The sequence below is a fragment of the Cervus canadensis genome, chromosome 6, assembly GCF_019320065.1.
Source record: "Cervus canadensis isolate Bull #8, Minnesota chromosome 6, ASM1932006v1, whole genome shotgun sequence".
NCBI classification, from domain to species: Eukaryota; Metazoa; Chordata; class Mammalia; order Artiodactyla; family Cervidae; genus Cervus; species Cervus canadensis.
In genome coordinates this window covers 21,940,276-21,965,233 of record NC_057391.1, presented here as the reverse complement: position 1 = coordinate 21,965,233, position 24,958 = coordinate 21,940,276, and the positions used below count along the sequence as shown (strand labels likewise).

Below are 24,958 nucleotides of genomic sequence, written 5' to 3'. Positions count from 1 at the left end.
TTTATTATCATTTATTGAACCACTACCATATGCCAGGTCCATTGCTCAGCACTTTAGATACTCCTTCTGTAATCTAAAACCCACAAAGTAATATTAATCTATCCTCAAGTAAGGAAACTGAGCCTTAAACATGTCTAAAGATGAAGGGATTTCTGAGATAAATGCTGTAGGCAACATAAAATGAGAATTAAAAAATAAAAACTCCAGAGTCAAACAGTTCAAAAATATTTCTGCTATACAGCAGAAAGTAACATAACATTGTAAATCAGCTATACTCCAACAAGAATTAATTTAAAATGTAAATAACCAGTTTGAATAAGTCCAAAAAATCTTTGCAACTCAGAAATAAGTCTACTTATTTTGATACCAGTATAGTATATTGTAATACAGATCTATCATAACATATTGAATATTTGTATTGAAGGATATTTAAATATCCTTGCTGCATACAATACGTAATTTTATAATGTATTTATAAGGCTATTTCTTTAAAAATTCTCAGACAAGTGGAATTTCTGGCCAATGATATGTGAATAGCACCTATGAATCTTATTTAGCTTATACTTCATTATAGGAAGTAAAAGTTCCTATTTCCTGATTTATCACACACATTAAATGTGAATATTAATGATTCTTAACTCTTTTTACAACCTGATGGCTGAGAAACGATAGAAAGGGATTTTCAAGAAAGTGTGAATTAAAGAAAAGAATTCTTAAGGGCTGAAGTGGCAAGAGGCGGGAGCCTCTTACAGGAATGTGAAGAGGTTCAGCTGCAGCTGTGCAGTAAAACTTACGATTTCTTCTTTTCTAACATAAGCATTTAGGCTTACATTTCTCTCTAGGTACCTGTGTGTATGAGTTACTCAGTAGTGTCTGAGTCTTTGCCACCCCATGGACTGTAGCCCACCAGGCTCCTCTGTCCATGGAATTTTCCAGGCAAGGATACTGGAGTGGGTTGTCATTCCTATCTCCAGGGGATCTTCCCCATCCAGGGATTGAACTTGGGTCTCCTGCATTGCAGGCAGATTCTTTACTGTTTGAGCCATCAGAGAAGCCCCTCTAGGTGCATACTTAGCCACATTCTGCAAATCTGATGTGTTAAAAATTGTTTTCCTTAGGAGGAGGGAAAGAGACAATCATTTCTCTGGCAACGCTGGGCTTAGCCCTGAGATGATGGTGTTTCCATGACAAGCTCCCACTCCTCGCAGATGGGCTTCTGGCAGGTCCTCTGTGCCTCTGTGACTTGCTCTGATTGGCTGGGCTGACTCTGTGTTTCCTGTAGAAAGTTTTGAACACAAGAGGCAGCAAAGCAGGTCTTTTATCCTGCGAGTCCTTGAATATTTTACAGACACAAGAATTCAGTTCTCCAGTGAGTCTAAATGACAGAAGGAATGGACAAATCCCTTAGCCTGCTCATCCTTTGGTTACAACTAAACTGTGAGTTAGAGGGATTTGGAAATGGGCAAAGAATGGGCGACTCCCAGATATTCCTCCCCAGGGAAGACAGAAAGTCAGGGAGTTGTACCTGCATGGTTTCTGGGAGTTCCTGTGGAGAGCGAAAAAGTAAACTTAAGTTAGTTTCCAAGAATAATCAGCCGCTGACCAGACTGTCTCTGTTTTCTCTTTCTGAACAGGGGTGAGCAGTAAGCAGGACGTGAGTCAGAGTCCTGAAGCTCTGGGCGTGAGAGAGGGAGACAGCGTGGATCTCAACTGCAGTTACCCTGACAGCGCTCTGTACTTCCTGCAGTGGTTTAGGCAGGATCCCGGGAAAGGGCTCACATCCCTACTGTCAATTCAGGCGAATCAGAAAGAGCAAACACGTGGAAGAATTACAGTCTCGTTGGATAAACCATCAGGACACAGTGCTTCACACATTGCGACTTCTCAGCACAGTGACTCGACCACCGACCTCTGAGCTGTGAGCCCCAGTGCGCAGAGGGAGCCTGTTCCCAGGACTCAGACTGCAGACGGGGCTCCAACCACGTCCTGGCTTGGTGCTGAGGAAACTTCTTCCATTAAGGGGTTTTCTGTATTGACTTTCCTTCCAGATAGAGGCAATTAGCAAGCGTAGGATAATTTGAGAGAGTAGCATTGAAACGTGTACATTACCACGGGTAAAATAGATAACCAGTGCAAGTTCCATGCATGAAGCAGGGCACCCAAAGCCCACGCTCTGGGACAACCTGGAGGGATGGGTGGCAGGGGAGGTGGGAGGGGTGCTCAGGATGGTGGGGACACAGGTATACCTGTGGCTGATTCATGTTGATGTATGGCAAAAATCATCACAATATTGTAAAGTAATTATCCTCCAATTAAAATAAATTAATTTTAAAAAATCTTTTAAAATGATCTAAAATTATATTGTGAATTCTTTGATTGTTAGATTTTCATCAACTTGAATTTAAATAATAGTTTTATAATCTAAATGGGAAAAGAATTTGAAAATGAGCAGATACATGTGTATGGATAACGGAATCACTTTGATGTACACCTGAAAATAACACAGCATTGTTAACCAGCTCTTTAATACAAAATAAAAAGTCAAAAAATAGTAGTTTTGTTGAGATTAAGCAACATTTCACACAATTCTCTCTTTCAAATGAACAATAAGTGTGCGTCTAGTATATTCACAACGTGGCACAATCACTGCCTCTATCTAGATCTGAAACCTTGTCATCACCCCGAAAGGAAACCATGCATCCATGACACAGTCACTCCCTTCGCTCCCCATGCACACGTCTCTGGAAGCCACCCACCTGCTTTCTGACCACGGGTTTGCTTATTCTATGCATTTCATGCAAGTGGAATCTTACAATACATGGCATTTTGGCATTGTTTACTTTGCTTAACATAATACTTCAGAAGTTCATGCAACTCAGGACCAACTGCTAATGTTAGTTAGTTAGTGAGAGGCTCTCAGTCGAGTCCAACTCCTTGCGACCCCATGGACTATACAGTCCACGGAATTCTCCAGCCCAGAATACTGGAGTGGGTAGCCTTTCAATTCTCCAGGGGATTTTTCCAACCCAGGGATCAAACCCAGGTCTCCCGCATGGCAGGCGGATTCTTTACCTGCTGAGCCACAAGGGAAGCCCAAGAGTACTGGGGAGCATATTCCTTCTCCAATGGATCTTCCCTACCCAGGAATCGAACCGGGGTCTCCTGCATTGCAGGCAGATTCTTTACCAACTGAGCTATGAGGGAAGCCCAGGACCAACTGGAGAAAGGCAAATGTTCATCCTTAGCCAATCACATAGGATGCCATACTGCTAATTAGCCTGCTGACATTGTCCCTGTTCTTCCCACGCCCCTCCACCTGTCTGTTTTGCTAGAACTTTGTCAGTTTTACTGATCCTCTTAAAGAACCAACTCTTTGTTTCATTGATTTTCTCTATTGTTTATCTCTTTTAAATTTCACTGATTTCTTCTTTTATCTTTGTTATTTTCTTATGCTTGTTTTGGATTAATTTATCTTTTCCTTGTCTAGGTTATTCAGGTAGAAGCTTAGATAATCTATCTGAGATTTTATTCTTTTTTAATATTTGCATGTAGTGCTAAAATTTCACTGTCAATACTTCTTTGGCTGTGTCTCCCCAATTTTGGTATGTTGTATTTTCATTTTTATTCAACTCATGGGAAATTCAATGATTTCCCTTGAGACATTCTCTATGGCCCATAGATTAATTAAGAAGTGTGTTGTTTGGTTGCCAAATGTTTGGGAATTTTCCTATATCTTTCTGTTATTTATTTATACTATTATTTCATTGTGGTTGGAGAATATACTCTTTATATTTTAGTTCTTTTACATTAGATTTGTTGAGTTTTTTTAGGTTCCAAGATTTGCACTTACCTAGTATGTATTCTATGGACTCTTGACAAGAAGTATATTCTGCTCTAGTTGGGTGGAGTGTTGTATAGTTGACAATTAAATCCTAGTGGTTAATGATGTTATTGAGTTCTTCTATATATCTGCTGATTTTCTGGCAAGTTATTCTACCCATTGTTGAGAGGGAAATAGTGAAGTATTTGACCGTATTTCTAGATTTGTCTCTTTTCTTTTTAGTTCTAATTTTTGTTCCACTTATTTTTCAGCTCTGTTAGTTGGTACATATACATTTAGGATTACTATGTCTTCTCAGTAAATTATCCTCTTCATCAGTAGATAATATTTCTCTGTCTCTCGTAATGTTCTTTGTTCAGGAGTCTGTCTACTTTATCTGATATTAATATAGCCATTATACTTTCCTTTGATCAATGTTTGCATAATACATCTTTTTCCATCCTTTTACTTTCAAGATGACTATGTCTTATTCTCTCAGACAGTTACAGTTGGGTCGTGTTTCTTAATCCACTTTTTGTCTGAACTGTTTTGTCACTGGTGTGTTCAGACCAACTTCTGTGTCTTAGTTTCTGTGTGTAGATCACTTGTTTTTAATGTCATGATATTTTAGGGCTCAGACTTCCATTTTATTTGATTTTTTTTTTTTGCACTTATTTTTTGTCCCGTATGTTTTTCCTCCTAACTTCCTGTGAATTATTCAACATTTTCTAGGATTACACTTCAATTTATCTGCAGTGTTTTGTGTGTGTGTGTGTGTGTGTTGCTCAGTTGTGTCTGACTCTTTGTGACCTCATGGACTGTAGCCTACCATGGAATTCTCTAAACAAGAATACTGGAGTGCATAGCCATTCTCTTCTCCAGGGCATCGTGTCGACCCAGGGACTGAACCCGGGTCTCCCGCATTGTAGGAAGATTCTTTTATGGTCTGAGTCACAAGGGAATCTCCTATAGCATTTCAGTCAGTTCAGTTCAGTCGCTCAGTCCTGTCCAACTCTTTGAGACCCCATGAATTGCAGCACGCCAGGCCTCCCTGTCCATCACCAACTCCCGGAACTCCCGGAGTTTACTCAAACTCATGTCCATTGAGTTGGTGATACCATCCAGCCATCTCATCCTCTGTCTTCCCCTTCTCCTCCTGCCCCCAGTCCCTCTCAGCATCAGGGTCTTTTCCAATGAGTCAACTCTTCACATGAGGTCGCCAAAGTATTGGAGTTTCAGCTTCAGCATCAGTCCTTCCAATGAACACCCAGGACTGATCTCCTTTAGGATGAACTGGTTGGATCTCCTTGCAGTCCAAGGAACTCTCAAGAGCCTTCTCCAACACCATAGTTCAAAAGCATCAATTCTTCGGTGCTCAACTTTCTTTATAGTCCAACTCTCACACCCATACATGACTACTGGAAAAACTATAGCCTTGACTAGACAGACCTTCGTTGGCAAAGTAATGTCTCTGCTTTTTAATATGCTATTTAGGTTGGTCATAACTTTCCTTCCAAGGAGTAAGTGTCTTTTAATTTCATGGCTGCCTTATAGCATTTAGATGTGTCTTATTGTATAGCTATTTTTATATGGTTGCTCCAGTTATTGCATTTACATAACACAGTCTATTGGTAATATTATTTTACCTATTTGAATGAAGTGTATAAATATTGCCTCCCTTGATACCTATTTATTCTCCCCTATTCATAAAGTAATTTTCTTTAGTATTTCCTCCATGTGTGTTTAGAGCCTCATTAGACAGTGTTATAATTTTTCCAGATATATAATTATATTATTATATATATTTTGCTATATAACATATATAATATGCTATAATATATTTCCACCAAATATAATTGAGGAAATTCAAGAGGAAAAGTCTATTGTATTTATCCATATTTTTGCTTATTGTATTCTTTATTCCTTCTTGTTGTTTCAAGACTCCTTCCTTTATAATTTTATTTCTGTTTATAGAGCTTCCTTTAGACATTATTTTAGGATAGGTCTTCTGGTGACCACTTTTCTTAGTTTTCCTTCAGCTGAGAATGTCTCAATTTCGCCTTTATTAGTGAAGGCTTCTGGATTAATGGCTCTTCTCTTTCTGCAGTTGAAATATATTGGATTATTTCCTTCTGGCTCATAGTTAAATCTGGAAACTAATAAAATTGTAACATTGTGATTTTATGTTTCTTTCTAAAAATTATTTTGTATCCAACACTTAAAAGTTGAAGGATAGCTGATTGGCAATGTTATGCTAATTTCTTCTGTAGAGCAAAGTGACTCATTTATACATATATAGACTTTCTTTTTTATTTTCTTTTCCATTATTTGATATTGAATATAGTCCCCTGTGCTATACAGTAACACAGGGAATTTTTAACTCACAATTCTGCTTTTTTAAAAAGCCAAATAGTTCAAGGCTGACAACATGTAAATCCTCTTCTGTACATAATCATAATGCTTTGAAATTCAACCACAGAAGGGCAGTTAAAAGGTGGGGCATGTTAACGGAAACAGTGAACTTCTCCGTAGTTCTCTATTTGGCCTCTGGAGGGCACTGCTGCCTACACTGGAAATTGCTTTTCGGTAAAAGGTCAGAAGAATCTCACAAAAACCCTATGGTTTAAAGAGATATTCTGACCATTTTTTACACAGTGAGATGTAAAGCATCTCAGACACCAGAGATAGGCATTTTGTTAAGACAGCTTCTCTTCCTAACAACCTCCCTACAATCTCCATCTGAAGAATTATATACCCTTTGTCATTCTTAACTTCAGAGTCAGCCAGTCTTCAAACTTATTTGTGGGGAACCTGTTAGAAAGGAGCTCACTGCCTCTTCACTGCTCCACTATGACCTTGGTGTTCACCTTGATGCTTGAGATGCTCCTGTTTCTGAGTGAGTATTACTCCATTTTACTCCTTTGTCCACACATGGAATATTGCTCCATGTTGAATAGAGACTTTTTGTTTTAGCTGAGTTCACTGATTCAGCACTGATGTTTCAGCAGGAGCTGGAGCCCAGTTGTGACCCAGCCTGATGACCACATCACTGTCTCTGAAGGAGCCCATCTGGAGCTGAAGTGCAACTACTCATCTTCTGTTTCACCATACCTCCTCTGGTACATGCAGTACCCGGACCAAGGACTCCAGCTTCTCCTGAAGTACGTGTCTGGAGACAATCTTGTTTCAGGCATCAAAGGTTTTGAGGCTGAATTTAGGAAGAGTGAGAAGTCCTTCCACCTGAGGAAAACACCAGCTCATTGGAAAGACTCGGCCAAGTCCTTCTGTGCTCTGAGTGACACAGTGCCTGGGGCTGCAGGAGGAGCTGAACACAAACCTCCTGGACCCTGTAGCTCAGTCTTTGTTGTATTAGGAGGTTGGCATGTTCTGTGAAGGCAAACAGCACAGACAATACAGAACCCTGGAAGTGTTTGGTTCCCATGGGCATCTTAGATTCTTCTTTTCTTCATTTTTTCTTGTCTTTTCTATTCTTTTTTGTTTATCATTTTGCAAAGGAAAGACTCCTGTTTTCTGAAATTTGGCATTTTTGTCCTCTAGAATCAGAATTCTAGGGAAAATGAGGCCATAGAATTTTCAACAAGCTGGAGAAAGCTACTTACTGCTGGGTCATTTGGAATAGTGATGGGCTGAGATATAATAGCTTGAGGTTGGCCATGTGAGTTGATACAACACAAGTCAGAGAATTTGCTTTACAATATTAATCTCATCTCTCAAGCAAACAAAAAACCCAGGACAATGCCTTATTTCTAACTGCATTATCTCCAGACTATTTTGCTAGTATCCTAAGAAGCTTCTTTCCTTAAAGGATTTCAACTCTTTGACTAAAGTGTTTGGGACTGGTTGAGCTAATTACTGTTGGCACTTAAGGATGTATACGGGCGACCTTTCCAAACACAATATAGTGTGAAGCAAAAAATGTTCTCCTTTATTCATCAGTCTCCATTAATAGGCTTCCCAGGTGGTGCAGTGGTAAAGAATCTGCCTGCCAATGCAGGAGACACAAGGGCATCCTCCCTAATGAGGAGGAAGATGAGGAGTGCAGTGAAGAGGTGGTTAAGTCATCCATAGGGGGCAGTTCTTCTGGGTCTGTGTTTATCTTTGGCCAGATATCTCTCTCCTTTCCCCACAGCAGACCTGTTTTAGGACACTCCTGAAAGATGCATGTGCCAAGATGGATTCCAGCGCAGAGCTTTGTGGGATGCTTGGCATCATCTGTTTTGAGGTGGTGCCACCTCCTTTTTGAGCTCCAAGGAGTCTTTCTGTGCCTGCACAGTTTTCCTTGACCTCTTGACCTCAGAAGTGGTCACTTGTTTACTATAGCAGAGCTCAGCTCCTGCCGTTAATTGTCTTGGTTACTGAGGCTAATTAGCATGACAGGTTAATGAATCTGAGAGAAGAGGAGTGGGGGCAAGGAGTTTATTCAGAAAGCTGGCTGACCAAGAAGATGGCAGACTAATGTCTCAAAATAATCATCTTGTCTGGGTCTGGATGGCAGGTTCTTTCACAGAACAGGGTGGGGGAAAGTGAGGAAACAAATTAAAAAGGCAAAATTAATCTTGTAAACATCTGCTAGAATGGCAAGCCTCAGGCAGGGGATGTATTAATTTCTTCTTTCCTACCATCCACAAATGGATAAGTCATGAACAAAAGCCTTTTAGCAGTCTGGCCGAGGAGCTGATTCTCTGAGGCAGCCCATTATGTATGATTATAATAACAAAAGCAGTGAAAAGCAAGTCAAAGGAACAGTTCCAACAAGGTAGAATTGGTTCTTCCCTCAGTATTTGGAGTGTGTAGGGAAAACAAAGCTTGAATTTTACTCTGCTTGACAAATACCAGCTGTCTAGCCCAGGGGCCCATCTACCTCCTACCTCCGAAACTCATTGTGAGTTTTCATGTGCTCAGTCGCTCAGTCGGGTCTTACTCTTTGCCATCCCATGGACTATAGCCCACCATGCTCCCCTGGCCATGGGATTTTCCAAGCAAGAATACTGGAGCTGGTTGCCGTTTCCTTCTCCAGGGGATCTTCCCGACCCAGAGATCGAATCCCCATCTCTTTTGTCCCCTGAATTGGCAAGTATATTCTTTACCGCTCCATCCCCTGGAAAACTCTTTCAAATGGGGGTTAGTAATAATAGAGGAGAATAATTTTGTGGAAGAAAAGCTAAATCATTATCGGCATATAAGAAGCATGATTTTCGATGAATATTCCTTTCAGTTAATAGCTCTGCCATATTCCCTGATTCAAGAACTAGACATTTATGACCATAATGAAAAATATCTATATTTACATTGATTGTTATTATCTTTATCTATGTTGTTATCTTTATCCATAGCTCTCAGGAAAGTCCCCTGGATCAAACAGGGAGTCATAAACAAAAGGTAAGATGGAAAATTTTGAAGTATAGATGCCAGCTTTTTCTGATTTTTTCCCACTTTTATTACCTAAGATTTATTTGTTAATATATATCAGGAGAAAATAGGAACTTCCATTTCACAAGTTCAAAATTATGTATAAAACATTGAATGTCACCTTTTCCCTCCACTCTCACCCCTCTTTAACCTCTTCAGTTGAGACCAGAGGGTGGGGCTGCCTGTCACAGAGTGTCAGCTGAGCAGGGTTTGTTGGTTGAGCTGATTGGTTGCAGGAGCTGAAACATCCAGACAAGTCATGACACTCACCACCCAGGGTTTGCTGTGTATCTTGTGAATGTTTTCCAGCAACAAGGCAAAGCGTCATGAAAAGGCTAGTGGACACTGTACTGGGGCTTTTGTTTGCCCAGGTTTGCTGTGAGTTGGGGCTGCCCCACAGGGGAATCTGAAGGAATGAGCAGCTTCTCTTTTGTTGAAGGAGGAAGAGGAGCTGACAAGTCCTGCAGACTTTCTATCCTTATCATTTATGGGGTTGGGGGTGTACTTTACAGGTTTTGCCGGTGCTCTGTGACCCTCACCTGTGACTGTTTCTCTCCTTTTCATCAGGTGTGAGAGGGATGGATGTGGCGCAGAGTCCCCCAGCCCTGAGTCTCCAGGAGGGAGCCAGCTCTACTCTGCGGTGTAATTTCTCCACCTCCCTAGACAATGTGCAGTGGTATCTTCAGAACCCCGGGGGCCACCTCATCCGCCTGTTTTACATTCCTTCAGGGACAAAGCAGGAAGGAAGATTAAATGCCACGACAGTCCCTGCAGAACGCCGCAGCTCACTGCACATTTCCTCTTCGAGGACCACAGACTCGGGCACCTACTTCTGTGCTGCGCAGCACGGTGCTCCCCAGGCACCTGCAGCCTCTACAGGAACCCTCCCGGGGCTCAGCCCCTCCTCCAGAAACAGTCACACCGTGAGGCCCCACAGGGCGTTTGCAGTGCTTCATGTTACTCACCTGCATCAGGACAGTTTTAACCACAGACACCATTTGGCCCTACAGGTTACGGACTTCGGTCTCAATCTCCCCTTCTCAGTCTGTGTCTACTTCTTCACTAGAAACTTCGAACTGGGAACTAGCAGAGTAGTTGATATGAGGACAGAATTAAAATCAATATTTAACCACAGCTTCCCAGGTGGCTCAGTGGTAAAGAATCTGCTTACCAATGCAGGAGATGCAGGAGACATGGGTTCAATCCCTGGGTGGGGCAGATCCTCTGGAGGAGGAAATGGTAACTCATTCCAGTATTCTTGGGAAATACTGGGAAATCTCATGGACAGAGGAGCCTGGCAGTCTAACAGTCCATGGGGTCTCAAAGAGTTGGACATGACTGAGTGACAGAGCATGCATGCTGAACTCAAAAATGTTAAAAAGTGAAAGGAATTAAATGAAATCACTCCAATAAAGATATTATCCAGCTTAGTCGCCTTCTCCAGAATGTTCAAGTCTGCCTCACCATGAAGTGTTCCAACAGACAACTGAAAATATTAACATGCCATCCTACTACTGTGGAAAGCAAGCAAAAAATGTTTGCTCAATGTTTAATATGAACTTGATAAGTTAAAACAAATGAATTCTCTTATAGTTCTGGGTTGAAGAAGTATGAAATCAATTTTGCTTGGCTGGCTGGTAGGTTTCCTCTAGAGGCTTTAAGGAAAAATCCATTTCCTTGCATTTTTCTAGCTTCTGGAGGTCACTTGGAATCCTTGGGTCATAGCCCTTCCTTGAATCACTGCAACCTCTTTTACCACCTCAGCTCCTTTCTCTTCTGGAGTCAAATACTCTTCTGCTTCTAAGGTGTAGGAAATTGGTAAAGAAACAGAAACTCATTTAAATAGAGTTGGGAGACAGGGGGAGCTCTCATACCCTGTGAAGATAACAGGATTAAAGGGCAGAAGAGAGATGCCACCTCTTTTCAAGGCAAACACTGGGCCAGTGAAAAGCCATGGACTCTGTTTACTTTGTGTGTGTGTGTGTGTGTGCGCGTGCGTGTGTGTGTGTGCGCATGTGTGTTTGTGTGAGTGTGTGTGTTTGTGTGTGTGTGCATGTGTGTGTGTGTGTGCACGTGTGTGTGTGTGTGTGTGTTTGTGTGTGAGTGTGTGTGTGTGTGTGTGTGTGTGTGTGCAGGGGCTTCTCTTGTTGTGGAGCACTGTCTCTAAAGTGTGTGGGCTCCGTAGTTGCAGCACATGGACTCTCCAGTTATGGCACATGGGCTTAGTTGCCTGGTGGCGTGTGGGATCTTAGGTCCCTACCAGGGATTGAACCACATCCCCTGCGTTGGAAGGCAGGTTCTTAAGCACTGGACCACCAGGGACATCCCAATGTAAACAAATGTAAGCGTCTGTTTACAGTAGCACTCCCAACTTCCTTTTCTTCTCTATAAGATTGTTCTTCTCTTGTCCTGTGGGGACTTGCATGAAGCTTGCCGTGGTTGCAGACCCCAAACTGCAATCCTTTGCTGATCCCAGCTAAACTCATCTTTATAGAAAAATATCTGATAGTCTTGTGTGTGTGTGTGTGTGTGTGTGTGTGTGTGTGTGTGAGCAAAGGATGCATGGTTATGTATAGGACCTACCCAGATAATCCAGAATAATTCATATTGAGAGAGTCAATTCCTAGGCAGCTTGATAAGAAATCCAGGGGTCCGCAAGGAGAGAGATGTCTGGAATTCTCAAGGAGGAAGAAAGGACAAACTTTTTTTCCCTCTACATTCCTTAGGATTGTATAACAATAATGTATCCAGCTTGAGAACAGTCTCTGGAAAAAACCTTCTGGCTAATCCTATTATCTTAAAATGTAAATTATGGGAGTAGGTCTAGTGAGGTCTTTACAGCCTCCAGACATTCTTTTGATTCACTGTAATAACTAATTAGAGAGTGTATAACTCCATGGCTAACACTAGCAAGGGGGTACTCTTTCTGCCCCTTCTGATGCCTATGTCAGAAGCTTTCTCTGTCTCCTTTATAGTTTAATAAAACTTTATTACACAAAAGCTCTGAGCGATCAAGCCTCGTCTCTGACCCCAGATTGAATTCTTCTCCTCTGGAGGCCAAGAATCCCGGCAATACCCTTTCAGTATCAAGATCCTTCAACTAATCCTACACCCAAAGTCTACTTTGCCACATTTTTATCTAATTAAAACTTTTAAAATTGAAACATAGTTGACTTACAATACTATATTAATTTCAGATGTACAGCATAGTCATTTGATATTTTTGATAAATTACATACCATACAAAATTATTATAAAATATTGATCATATTTCCTTTGGTGTACATTACAAACTTATGATTTATTTGTTTTGTAACTGAGAGTGTGCACCTCTGAATTCCTTTCACCTATTTCACTCCTACACTCACTCCTCTCCCATCCAGTGACCACTAGTTGTTTCATTATGTCTGTGAGTCTGTTTCTGTTTTGTTATATTTGTTTTTCAGATTCCACATACATGTATTAAAACATACAGTTTATTTGTGTCATTCTGACTTATTTCAATAAGTATAATACCCTCTGGGTCTATCCATGTTGTCCCAAATTAAGATTTTACTTTTTTTATGGTAACATTTCACTGTTTATATCTATATTGATCTATCTATCATCTAGATCTTCTTTATCTATTCATCTATGATATGAATGAACACTGAGATGTCTTCAATATCTTGACTATTGTAAATAATGTTTCTCTGAACATTGGGGTGCCTATATATTTTTGAACTAGCTCTTTTGTTTTCTTTGGATATATACCCAGGAGTGGAAATTCTGTATCATGTAGTAATTCTATTTTTCATTTTTTAAAAAAAATTGTGTCAATTTGCTGTTATCTTTCCCACCACAACCACTAAAACCAGATAGGATCCTATTCGCTATCTCTTTCCCCTCAAAGGTGCTACCTCCTTTCTAAGCAATTGAGGAAGGATAAGACTTCAGGTTGCAGACACCATTCCATTTTTAATCTGGGGAGGGCAGAGCGGGGAGAATCTCCATACTGTTTTCCACAGAGGCTGCACCAATTTATATTACTACCAACAGTGCCCAAAGATTCCCTGTCCTCCACATCCTCACTAACTCCTGTTATTTCTTGCCTTTTTGATGACAGCCCTAGTAAGGTGACATGCTCATTTGTTGTTCTCATTTGCATTTTACTGATGACTGAAGATATCGAGCATCTTTTCATGTGCCTGTTGGCCATCTGTATGTCTTTTTTGGTAAAATGCCTATACAGGTCCTCTGCCTAATTTAAAATAAGATCATGTTTTTGATATTAAATGTATAAGTTCTTTATATATTTTGGATATTAAATCCTTGTTGACATGTTGTTTGCAAATATCATTTCCTTTTCAGATTTCCTTTTCTTTGTGTTAATGGTTTTCTTCTCTGTGCAAGAGTTTAGTTTGATTAGAAAAAAAATATAAAGATGAATGTCACAGAACATACTGTCTATATTTTCTTTTAGGAGTTTTATGATTTCAGCTCTTACATTTTAGTCTTTAAAACATTTTGAGTTATTTTTATTCATGCTGTGAGAAAAATTTCTAGTTTCATTCTTTTACATGTAGCTGTTCGGTTTGCTCAAAACCTACTTATTGAAGAATCTGTCTTTCCCCTCACTGTATATTCTTGCCTCTTTTGTCATAGATTGATTGATCATAGGTGCATGGGTTTATTTTGATTCTATTTTGTCCCATTTATCTATGTCTGTTTGTGTGCCAGTACCATACAATTTTGGATTACTACCACTGTGGAGCATATTTTCATATCAGAGAGTGTAGTATTTTCAACTTTGCTCTTTTTTCTCAAAATTGCTTCAGCTGTTGAGGTCTTCTGTGGTTCCATACAAATTTTAGGATTATTTTTTTCTAGTTCTGTGAAAAATGCCATAGGTAATTTGATGAGGATTGCGTTGAATCTGTAGATTGTTTTGGGTGTATGGGTATTTTAGCAAAATTAACTCTTCCAGTCTATGAACATGATATATCTTTCTATTTATTTGTGTTGTCTTAAATAATTTTCATCAATTCTTATAGTTCTCAAAATACAGGTCTTTCAACTCCTTTGTTGAAATTATTGCTAATTATTTTATTCTCTTAGATTCAATTGTAAATTGGATGTTTTCTTAAATTCTTTCTCTTATAATTCATTATTAGTGTATAGAAAGGCAAAAGATTTCTATATATTAATTTTGTACCCTGCAACTTTACTGAGCTTTACTTTCATTTATTTATCCTAATAGCTTTTTGATGGTACTTTACAATTTTCTATACATAACATCATGTCATTTGCAAATAGTGGCAGTTTCTTTCTTCAAATTTGGATGCCTTCTCTTTCCTTTTCATATCTGATTGCTATGGCTAGGACTTCCAGTACTATGTTAAATAGAAGTGGTGAGATTTGCAGACTTGTTTTGTTTAAGGTCTTAGAGAAAAAGCTTTCATTTTTTAAAACAACTGATTGTGATGTTAGCTGTTGGTTTGTCATAAATAACCTTCATTATTTTGAGGTACTTTTTCCCCATATCAAGTTTATTGAGAGCTTTTATCATGAGCAGATATTGAATTTTGTCAAATGCTTTTTCTGCATCTATTGAAGTAATGTGGTTTTTATCTTTCATTCTGTTGTGGTATATCATATTGATTGATCTGAGGATACTGAATCATCCTTGCATACCTGGAATAAATCCTAATGATCATGATGTATGATTACAAAGGGTCTTTTTAGAATAGTTCTAGTTCACTTGCTTATTGTTTCATTCTGTTGGGGTCTTAAATATTTCTGTACAGTTACTGTCTCAATAATAGATACAATAAATAATGCAAAAACAAAAACAAGCTAAACTCATGTCATCAGTGTGCAAACAAAAAAATAAAAAGACAGCACTATTAAGTGTGGGCAGAATATATAAGACAATTTTCTGATTTAAAATCTATTTAAAGACATGGTCTCTTCAGTATAAAGGGCTCTTCTTGATTTGCTGTCGACATTATGGGAAGAAAGACAGCTCCTTACACTGACTCAGTCTGAGGGTGAATATTTCAACAAGGTAAAATCCCCTTCTATCTCAAGAAATCAATGCTTCAAGATGAAGACTTGGTTACATATTTCAGTGCTCCGATTGATGTTCATAGGTGGTGAACATGAATTTTTAAGAAGCCATACACATTTTTTCAGCATAACTTCTTTCTATGGCTACAAAAGGGGCAATGCTGCTTCAGAGATTACTGTAATGCTTGTCCCACATACACATATTCTTCAAGTAGCCAGAAAGGATCCCTTAAAAATCTACTAAAGTTTTATCTCCTATTATGGTTCTGTTTACATCTATCAATCATGCTTGAATGTATGGTATGTTTCTATCTATCCATCCATCTACCTAGGTAGTATCTATGTATATTATAGTCTAATAGTTTGAAAATATGGCTTTGAAAATCAACACTTCTCTCAATGATACATGTTGTCCTCAAGGATATGGCCAGATTTAGCTTCTTTAACATAAATGTATACCACACTTAGTTAATTTGTGCCTAGGGTTCATGTCCTCCATCTTTATGGGAAATGTAGTAGTGGTGTAAGTTCCAGTTCAAGTATCGTCTCCATTAAAACTGTTATCTGGTTGAGTTGAGAAGCAGAGTTTATTACTTTTTTATTTGTCATATCTTAGAGATACACATTTCTCCTTAGTAGCTTTTATCTGATTGTACTTGAGTATTGGGCCTCAGTTGAGTGAAAATGGGAACTATCTCTTTCCTTCTTGAGATCCAAGTATTGAATATTAAGTAGTCACTTAGCAGCACTCATTAAATATAGATTGAGATGCATTAATGAATGAATAAATGAAAAAAATATATCAGAAGTCTAACAAACAATAAAAGTTCCCCTTAGAATGATGGGGTAGATGGGATTCGACTGAGGAATGAGAACTTTTATTATTTCTCCTGTTGGACTGTAACGATGTTTTCTTTGAATTTGAGATGACATCAAATACAGAGACAAAATGCTGGGCTTCAAAAACATATGCTCCTTATTTATTTTAACTTTATAAAATAGATGGGGAAACAGTGGAAACAGTGGCAGACTTTATTTTGGGGGGCTCCAAAATCACTGCAGATGGTGACTGCAGCCATGAAATTAAAAGATGCTTGCTCCTTGGAAGAAAAGTTATGACCAACCTAGACAGCATTTTAAAAGGCAGAGACATTGCTATGCCAACAAAGGTCCATCTGGTAAAGGCTATGGATTTTCCAGTAGTCATGTATGGATGTGAGAGTTGGACTGTAAAGAAAGCTGAGTGCTGAAGAATTGATGCTTTTGAACTGTGGTGTTGGAGAAGACTCTTGAGAGTCCCTTGGACTGCAATGAGATCCAATCAGCCCATTCTAAAGGAAATCAGTCCTGAATATTCATTGGAAGAACTGATGTTGAAGCTGAAACTCCAAACTTCTGCCACCTGATGCGAAGAACTGACTCAATAGAAAAGACTGATGCCAGGAAAGATTGAAGGCAGGAGAAGAAGGGGACGACAGAGGATGAGATGGTTGGATGGCATCACCGACTCAATGGACATGAGTTTGAGTGAACTCTGGAAGTTGGTAACAGACAGGGAGGCCTGATGTGCTGCAATCCGTGGGTTCGCAAAGAGTCGTACATGACTGAGTGACTAACATGAACTGATATCTTCAATAGACTTTAATTTGTACTTATAATTAAAAAAAGAGAAATGCTCATCTTGTGATTTCATGGGAATCCCTCTCTTCTCCATTGCAAAATAATGTAATCCCTGTTAAGATATCAAGTTGTCCTGATACATGATTTTTAATCTTCTTGGAAATGTGAAGAAAAAGAAGATGAGGAATAGGGGAGAGAAATTCCAAACTAAGCATATTCCATGTGTAAGGAGGGGATTTCTGCTTTCCATTGAAAGTAATTTTGAGCAAGTCTGAGAGAAAATCGAGAAGTGTTTGCTTTGAAAAAAAAAATAGCTTTAGTTGAAAGTACTTGTGAGAAGGTGGGGCCTCTTGAAAGAATTAAAGCTGATGTGAACCTTAAGTCAGAGTTCTAGCTGGCTGAGGAGACCAGGAGAAGAACCTGAGCTGTCATTGAACTTTCGTGCCAGGAACAATGGACAAGATGCTGAACACATCATTCTTAATTCTGTGTCTTCAAGTAAACTGTGAGTTATGATGGAGAAACCCTAGGATATCTCATTAATTTGGGGGAGTGAGAAAATTGGAGTACGGACAAATTCATCAGATAGAAACTTTAAGAAAGAAATACCAGTTTGTGAACCTAATGACTTTTTGTCTTTTTAAGCAAGGGTGAGTGGACAATAGAAGGAAAAGAGTGACCAAGAGAGGGTGAAACAGATCCCTCAATCTCTGACAGTTCAGGAAGGAGAGATTTCCATTCTGAACTGTAGTTATGAGAAGAGTGCATTTGACTACTTCCTGTGGTACCGGCAATACCCTGGTAAAGGGCCTGCATTCTTGATAGCCATACGTTCAGTTGTGAATGAAATGGAAGAGGGAAGACTCATAGTTTCCCTCAATGAGAGTGCCAAACAGCTCACATTGCACATTGCAACTTCCCAGCCTGGAGACTCAGCCGCATACTTCTGTGCAGCAAGTGCGTGGTGCTCCCCAGGCACCTGCAGCCTGTGCCCAGATCTGCAGCCGAGGCCCCAGACACACCCCGAAGTGCAGATGAAATACACACATATATATGCTTGTGCATCAGAAGTCTTAATATAAGAAAACTGAAATTATACAGAATTTATTCTTTCACCAAAATGGAATGGATATAGAAAATCAATTAGAAAAAATGTCTCTAGAAATTCCCAAACATTTGGAACTTAGGCACTAAATTTAAAACAATTCATATGTATGTTTAAGAAGCAATTACAATGACTATTAAAACCTTTCAACAAAAGAAGAGAAAAAGAACAAATAAAACCCAATATAATCTAAAAGAAGGATAAACTTAAAAATTCAGATTGGTGAACTCTAAAACAAACAATAGAAATGACCATTAAATATAGTTAATTTTCTTAAAATGATAAATAACATTGATCTATTCCTAGCTAGAATTATCAAGGGAATTATCGATATAATAAAAGAAAACATGAATTAAACACATGAGAAAATCATATGCAGATTCTGCAGTGTGAAAATGGTAATAAAACAATATTGTTAATAAATTTATGCCTCTGGGTAACACTGTAGAAGCAGACTCACACAGGGAGAAAGCTGATTAATAAAATTGATCTGTTTCGAGGTAGAAGTATCAAGGGAAAAAGAGAAAAACATGAATTATGAATATAAGGAATGAAAAAGTAAACCATAATACAGATGCTAAAAGGATAATTAAAAATCATTGGCAAGTTTATGTCACCGAGTAAGAGTATAGAAGTCAACTCACACAAGTGGGGAAAATTGATTTGTTGACAAAGGTGCAAAGACAATTGAACAGAGGACAGTTTTATCAACAAATGATACTGGGACAATTGGATATATATACACAAATAATTGGAACTTGGCCTAAATCTCACACCTTATACAAAACTTTGAATTCAGTCTCAAAGTGGATCATACATTCAAATGTAAGACTACAAATATTTTAGAAGAAACCAGAAGAGAAAATCTTTATAACGTAGTGTTAGGCAAAAAGATTTTTGACATGACACCAAAAACACAACCCATAAAAACACTTAGATTTCATTAAAATTAAAACCGGTTGCTCTGTGAAAGTTATTATTAAAAGAATGAAAAAGACAAACCACTGAATGGCAGGAAATGTTTGCAGATTATATTTCCACTGAAGAGTGGTGTTCAGAATATAATGGACTCCTAAACTCAACAGGAAGAAAACAAACAATCCAGTTGAAAAATGAACAAAGACTAACACAGGCACTTTACCAATGAGGATATGTAGTAGGGATAAAAGCATATAAATAAGTACATGAACAAATGTTCAACATCAGTAGCCATTAGGGAAAGTAAACTAGAGACCCGATGAGACAGCACTCCACATCTGTCATAAAGGCTAAAACTAAAAGTACTGATAATACCAAGTTCTGGCAACAATGCAGAGAAACTGGATCACTCATGTGTTGCTGGTGGGTGAATGGTACAGTCATTCTAGAAGACGGTACATCAGTTTCACATAAACTTTATCCACTTTCTTTACAACTCAGCAATCACACTTGTGGTATTAATGCTTGAGAAATAAAAAACTTATGTTCATACAAAAATCTGTAGATGAATATTCATGGTAGCTCTCTTTGTGATGGCCCCAAACTGGAAACTGCCCAAACATCTTCATTGGGTAAACTGATGAATAAATAGACATATTATTTATAGATCTTCCTCAACTTATGATGGAGTTAACGTTTTAATAAACCACTGTAAGTAGAAAATACTGTATTAAGGAGAAGAAAGCATTTACTACATCTAACCCTCCGAACATCTTAGTTTAGCCTAGCTTAGCTTAAACATGCTCAACAGTTACATTATCTTACAGTTAGGAAAAATCATCTAACACAAAGTTTATTTTATAGTAAAGTATAGAAAAACCTTATGTAATTTATTGACTGCTGAGCTGAGAGTAAAAAACAGAAAGGTTGTATGGGAACAGAAAGGTTGTTTATGCTCCTGATTCTGGGGCTGACTAGAAGCTCAGCTCACTCCCAGCATCACCTGAGAATATCATACTGCATAGTGCTAGCCCAGGAAAAGTATGCTCTCAATTGAATGCATATGGCTTTCTCACCACCATAAAGTCAATAAGCGTAACTCAAACCATCCTTAGTTGGGAAAAGTCTGTAGTGATTAAAAGGAACAGACTACTGCAATAAGCTAGATTGATCTCAAGAGTGTTATGCTGAGTGGAAAAAGGTCTATCTCAGAAGGCTATTTGATGTATAACACTTATTAGATAGTATGATTATGATCCATAATGATTCCATACATAAGGTATGATTCTACTTACATGACATTCTTAAAAGGAAAAATATAGAAATGAAAAGGAGAGCAGTAGTTGCCAGGGGTGATCAGGGATTGCAGGGGAGAGAATGTGTGCAAAGGGACATTTTTTAGAGTGATGGGACAGTTCTGTATTGTGATTTCTGTGACAGTTACAAGAACCCACACATGTGATAAAATTTCATAGAGTTATGCATCAAAAAAGTGCCTGTAAAAACTGGTGAATCAGAGTAAGTTCTGTGTTTTGATAAAAATTTATCAATATCAATTTCCTTATATTTATATCTGTAATTATTCTGTTAATATATATATATATATATATGTATATATCATTTTATCATGCTGCTGCCTAGGTTGCTCTGGGCATCCATATTCTCTTCTACTTAGTTATAAATAATTGCAAGGGCATCAATTGCCTGTCAGCACTCCGAGGTGAAATGAGACAGAGGAGTAGATATCTCAACTAAAAACACACTTTTATTCCTGCATCACTAGTTATCTTGTCCTAAAATTAAAGGACTGGCACTGTTTTAGAGAACTTGTCTGTACTTTCCTTTCTACTTGTCTATTTGCCTTTGACTATTTTATGTTAATTCTTCCATTAAAACAATGAAACCAGATGGAAGATTGACAGTTACATTCTACATGATCTTGTACCAGTGTGCAGAACTTCAGTCATCAGCTTCTGTGGTATTGACAGGTACTAAGGGTCTGCAGTCTGTAGATGCCAACTTTGGCAGGAGTGCATTGTAGCATTGTGTCACAGAAAGATCTGGCATGCTTCTGTTGACTTTATTTTACAAAGAGAAAAATAATGAGCCACTAACAAGTGAGACTGAACTCTTTGGGCCAAACACATAGAAAATGTGACATGAGGCCAACTCTAGGCCACATGATCTAATAAGTATGATTCCACTTTGGGAGGCAGCAGGTCTGAATATCCTGATCCTTCTCAAAGTCTAATAAGTAAGACTCAATGTCAGCCTTACAGCTGGAAGACTCCACAAAGTACTTTTGTGCAGTCTGGGAACTCACAGTGCTTGAAGTAATGGGAAAAGCTGTACAAAAAGTGCTTTATTCCTGTTATAATTTCATAAAAACATAGATAACGGAATAGATTCTGAAAGTCAAAAAGACTGATTTGTTATTGTTTGACCTTGAAGTAACTTATGTACAGGAAAACCTAACCAGAAGCTTAGAATCCAGTAAACAAGAGATATATTAACTCTTTGGATAAGATTGCCTTTCACTGAGAAAGCTGAAGTTCTTTGAGCTTCTTAAAAGAGTCATTACTCTGGATGGAGGAGAGTAGGCATAGGCTAAATGATGACCAGTAAATAGATTATAAGAATGGTTCATGGCATATACTAAATTATGTTTTAAATGGGCTGGTAAAGTTATTCTGCTGAATAATTACCAATGTATGTCAACTTGTTTATTCTTCTGTTCTGCTCAACTCAAACCTTTCATGAGAATTGTTTCTTTCAAGCCCCTTTCAGATACTTCACAGGTCATTAGTGACCAGGTAATTCATGACCAGAGCAAGAAAAGTATACAAAATAAAGGTCTGTGGTGAGTCAGACTTTTTCTCATCTGTGCACAGACCACGTGGTTTATGAACATGACAACTCCCACTTCCTGTCGGGGGGAGTCACACAGGTACCGGGTAGTATGTATATGTGCTGCCAGGCACTCAAAGACACTGAACTCTCAGCTTGAGGCAGAACTCAGCACATTTGTGCAGGGGAACCCATGCCTCATGCCGCTCTCCAGTCTGCTCTGGGTGTTCCTGGCCTTCACCTTCTCTGGTAGGGATGCTCTCAAACATGGGTGTGACTCTTCTGGGTGAAAGGACTGCACACAGGCACATGGTGCTTCACAGGGACTTGGGGAGGAAAGGAGGGTTGGAGAAAAGCATATTTATTATGATTTCAATTTGGGTTTTCTTTGGGTCTCAAATTAGTCTAATTCCTACTTTATTTTGTTCACTACTTCAGCTTGGTTTTCTGATTTTTTCCACAGGATCTGGTGTGGCCCAGAAAGTTACTCAAGACCAGCCATACATAACCAGTCAAATAGGGCAATCTGTCATTCTGAACTGTCGGTATGAACTAAGGAGGAGTGGGTACACACACTACCTTTTTTGGTACAAGCAGCTTCCCAGTGGAGAGATGACTTTCCTTATTCGTCAGGAATCTTCTGGCCGGAATGCAAGGAATGGCCGCTACTCTGTAAACTTCCAGAGAGCACAGAACTCCATCAGCCTCACCATTTCAGCCTTACAGCTGGAAGACTCCGCAAAGTACTTTTGTGCAGTCTGGGAACTCACAGTGCTTGAAGTAATGGGAAAAGCTGTACAAAAACCCCAGACCTTAATAAATGAGAGCCCCCCTGCTGCAAGACCCCAGCTGAAATGCACACCTGCAGACCTCAGACAAGAAATGGTAGTCCTGTGGTTGTTTCATCTGTGGTCTGGATCAGAGGATTTAATTCTAAATTAAAGCTTCTTTGATGTCACTTGGAAGCAGGTGTCCAGAGTAACTTTCTACTAATACATTCTCGGTCTTGAATTTTTGACTTTAAAACAATCATACAGAACATGCATTGTCTAAAGTTGAATACTTGCCCCATAATACATCAAAGTGGCAGCTTCATCTAAAGACCCTCACATGACAAACATGGGTCTAGTTATCTGGAATCATCATGAAAATCATTTCCTTAGTCCTCTCCTCTTAGACTCTGTGTCACTGAAGCTACAATCAGAAAAGCAGAACCACTAGTGGTGTCGAATAAGAGATCAGTTATTGAGATTAGAACTCAGGCAATTGCTAGAGCTGGAGGAGTCCATACAAGCTGTTATCTTTGTATCTGGTGTTGAGACTGAATTCACTGTTAGCGAGCTAGAGTAATATTTGTGAGGGAAAGTGGGTGCAGACAAAAGCATGGACAAACTGTGACTCATAAGGACATACTAGAACCATGAGGATAATGGAACCTGCATAACACACTAAAACTTGTCTCTCACCTCCTTTAGTGTCTCACAAGAACGAGTGCCCTTGAGGAGAAGAGTGTCACTTGCTGTTATGCTACATGCATACTTGGGCCAAGATGAACAGAAGATTTGGAGATCTGGTGGGAGGTGGAAGAGTTGTGTGTCATCAATAAGATGATGTAGTTGATCAGCAGCAACATGTGTGAGTTGCCACAGTGCCTGGAGCTCTGCACCAACCAGTAGAATATAAAAATATGGCTACTTCATGACAAGTACCTTCCAAATAGATTTCTAGATAGTTAGGTTGGGGCAGTACAAAGTTACTGGAATAGCTTAACTATTTAATTGATTTGTTAACTAGGCATCCATCAGTACCTCTTTTAACAACACAACTTTGTCATGAAGTCAACAGGAAAACTATTTTTCCTGCTGCAGTAATTACTCATTCAATCAGTATAAGTTAACTCCCTTCTGCAAAATTATACCAAGTTCATTCATCCATTTTTGGCGTGATGTTCTTTCCTCTTCTAGCTGAATCAAACCCTTGCATTGCAACCTGTATGTTAATAACTGAGATAGAATGAGATATAAGATTAACTTATATTAGCACATTTTATGTTACTACAGGCAAGCAAATGAGACAGGGGATTTAAAAATGATTAATGTATGTGTGAATATGTTCATATAAAAATGAAAAACATTAATAACATTTTATGTTTTTGTTACTGAAAATGACCAGATAACTGTCGCTGGTATTTATACCTACTTCCGTTACCCATTCCATAACCTATTTGCTTATAGGAGGCACCTCCGCTCACTGCTGTGTTGACTTCCTCTACAACAAGGTCCTTATTCAGGAGCAATGTTATGTGAAATGCCACAAAGATGAATAAGGAATTCTGCAAATGGGACATCGTGGTTTTGGCAGAAGTTTGCAAGGCATTGAAGAAGAATCCCAGGGTCTATTTAAGTGGAAATAATCTTGTCAATACCCAGGGAAAAGTGATATATTGTATTCTGGGAACCATCATTTGAATGATACCTGTTTTCTTATCGGAGGCAATAGCAGTCACCAAAAGAAAGCAGTTCTACAGTTCTTAAAAGAAAACAAACAAAACTTTCAAGCTAGCTTCTTATGAACATGAAAGTGTATTTTTAAATAGTCTTTATTAAAAAAAAAACTGCCAAGAGGGTAGAAAGTCAATTCCAGACTGGTAGACCATATCTGCAATGCATATTTCTAAAAAAGAACTCAAGTGCAAGATATATGAAAAGCTCATAAATCAAAAAGAAAAGAAGATAGTTAAACAGAATGGAAAATCTTGGAGATCCAATTTAGAAATATTATACCCATAGCCAGTAAACATACAAAAATGACCTTGATTTTATTATTCATTAGGGAAATCAAAATAATACCTACCTCCTCTGGGTGTTCCTTTCATGTCTTTTCTGTACCCTGAGAGTGTCAATGCATCAGTGTAGCTAGTAGGTATAACCCTAAAAGTATAGAAAAGAGTAATGAGCCTCCAGGAAAATAAGTGATTAAGTATGTTTCTAGAAACTCCTATCACTGACCTGATATAGAGGGGAAAAAAAGCACTAGAAGGTTACAGACCTGGACATTGAAGGAAAGGTAGGTTTTATTAGAGAAAAGAAAATTGATATTTATTGTGCTTACTATATTTCAGGCAATGTAGGATGCATTTCAGATTCATTATCTAATTTAAATATCAAAAC

The 24,958-nt window shown here is 38.7% G+C and overlaps 1 protein-coding gene, 1 pseudogene and 2 gene segments (V, D, J or C); all 4 read left to right on the top strand.

Moving 5' to 3' along the window:
* Window positions 1–1,274: 1,274 nt before the first annotated feature.
* Window positions 1,275–2,091, top strand: LOC122443262. The segment is given in 2 exon segments: window positions 1,275–1,437; window positions 1,635–2,091. Coding segments are annotated over 2 exon segments (339 nt in total).
* Window positions 2,092–6,670: 4,579 nt separating this feature from the next.
* Window positions 6,671–8,084, top strand: LOC122444202 (annotated as a pseudogene).
* A 1,460-nt stretch (window positions 8,085–9,544) lies between these two features.
* Window positions 9,545–12,716, top strand: LOC122444201. Its single transcript, XM_043472974.1, has 3 exons — window positions 9,545–9,628; window positions 9,818–10,414; window positions 12,697–12,716. The coding sequence occupies exons 1-3, from the start codon at window positions 9,577–9,579 to the stop codon at window positions 12,714–12,716; spliced, it is 669 nt and encodes a 222-aa protein (XP_043328909.1). The 5' UTR covers window positions 9,545–9,576.
* Window positions 12,717–21,887: 9,171 nt separating this feature from the next.
* The window catches only part of LOC122444200, a 50,294-nt gene continuing 47,223 nt past the window's right edge, over window positions 21,888–24,958 (top strand). Inside the window, 1 exon segment of the V gene segment in view lies at window positions 21,888–22,055. Coding sequence covers window positions 21,989–22,055 — 67 coding nt within the window.

Coding starts and splice junctions, on each gene's coding strand:
- LOC122444201 (XM_043472974.1), top strand. CDS start 9,577: ATGAAAAGGCTAGTGGACACTGTACTGGGGCTTTTGTTTGCCCAGGTT. Junction 9,629..9,817: donor TTTGTTTGCCCAGGTTTGCT/GTGAGTTGGGGC, acceptor CCTTTTCATCAG/GTGTGAGAGGGATGGATGTG. Junction 10,415..12,696: donor TGGCTCAGTGGTAAAGAATC/TGCTTACCAATG, acceptor TTTGTTTTTCAG/ATTCCACATACATGTATTAA.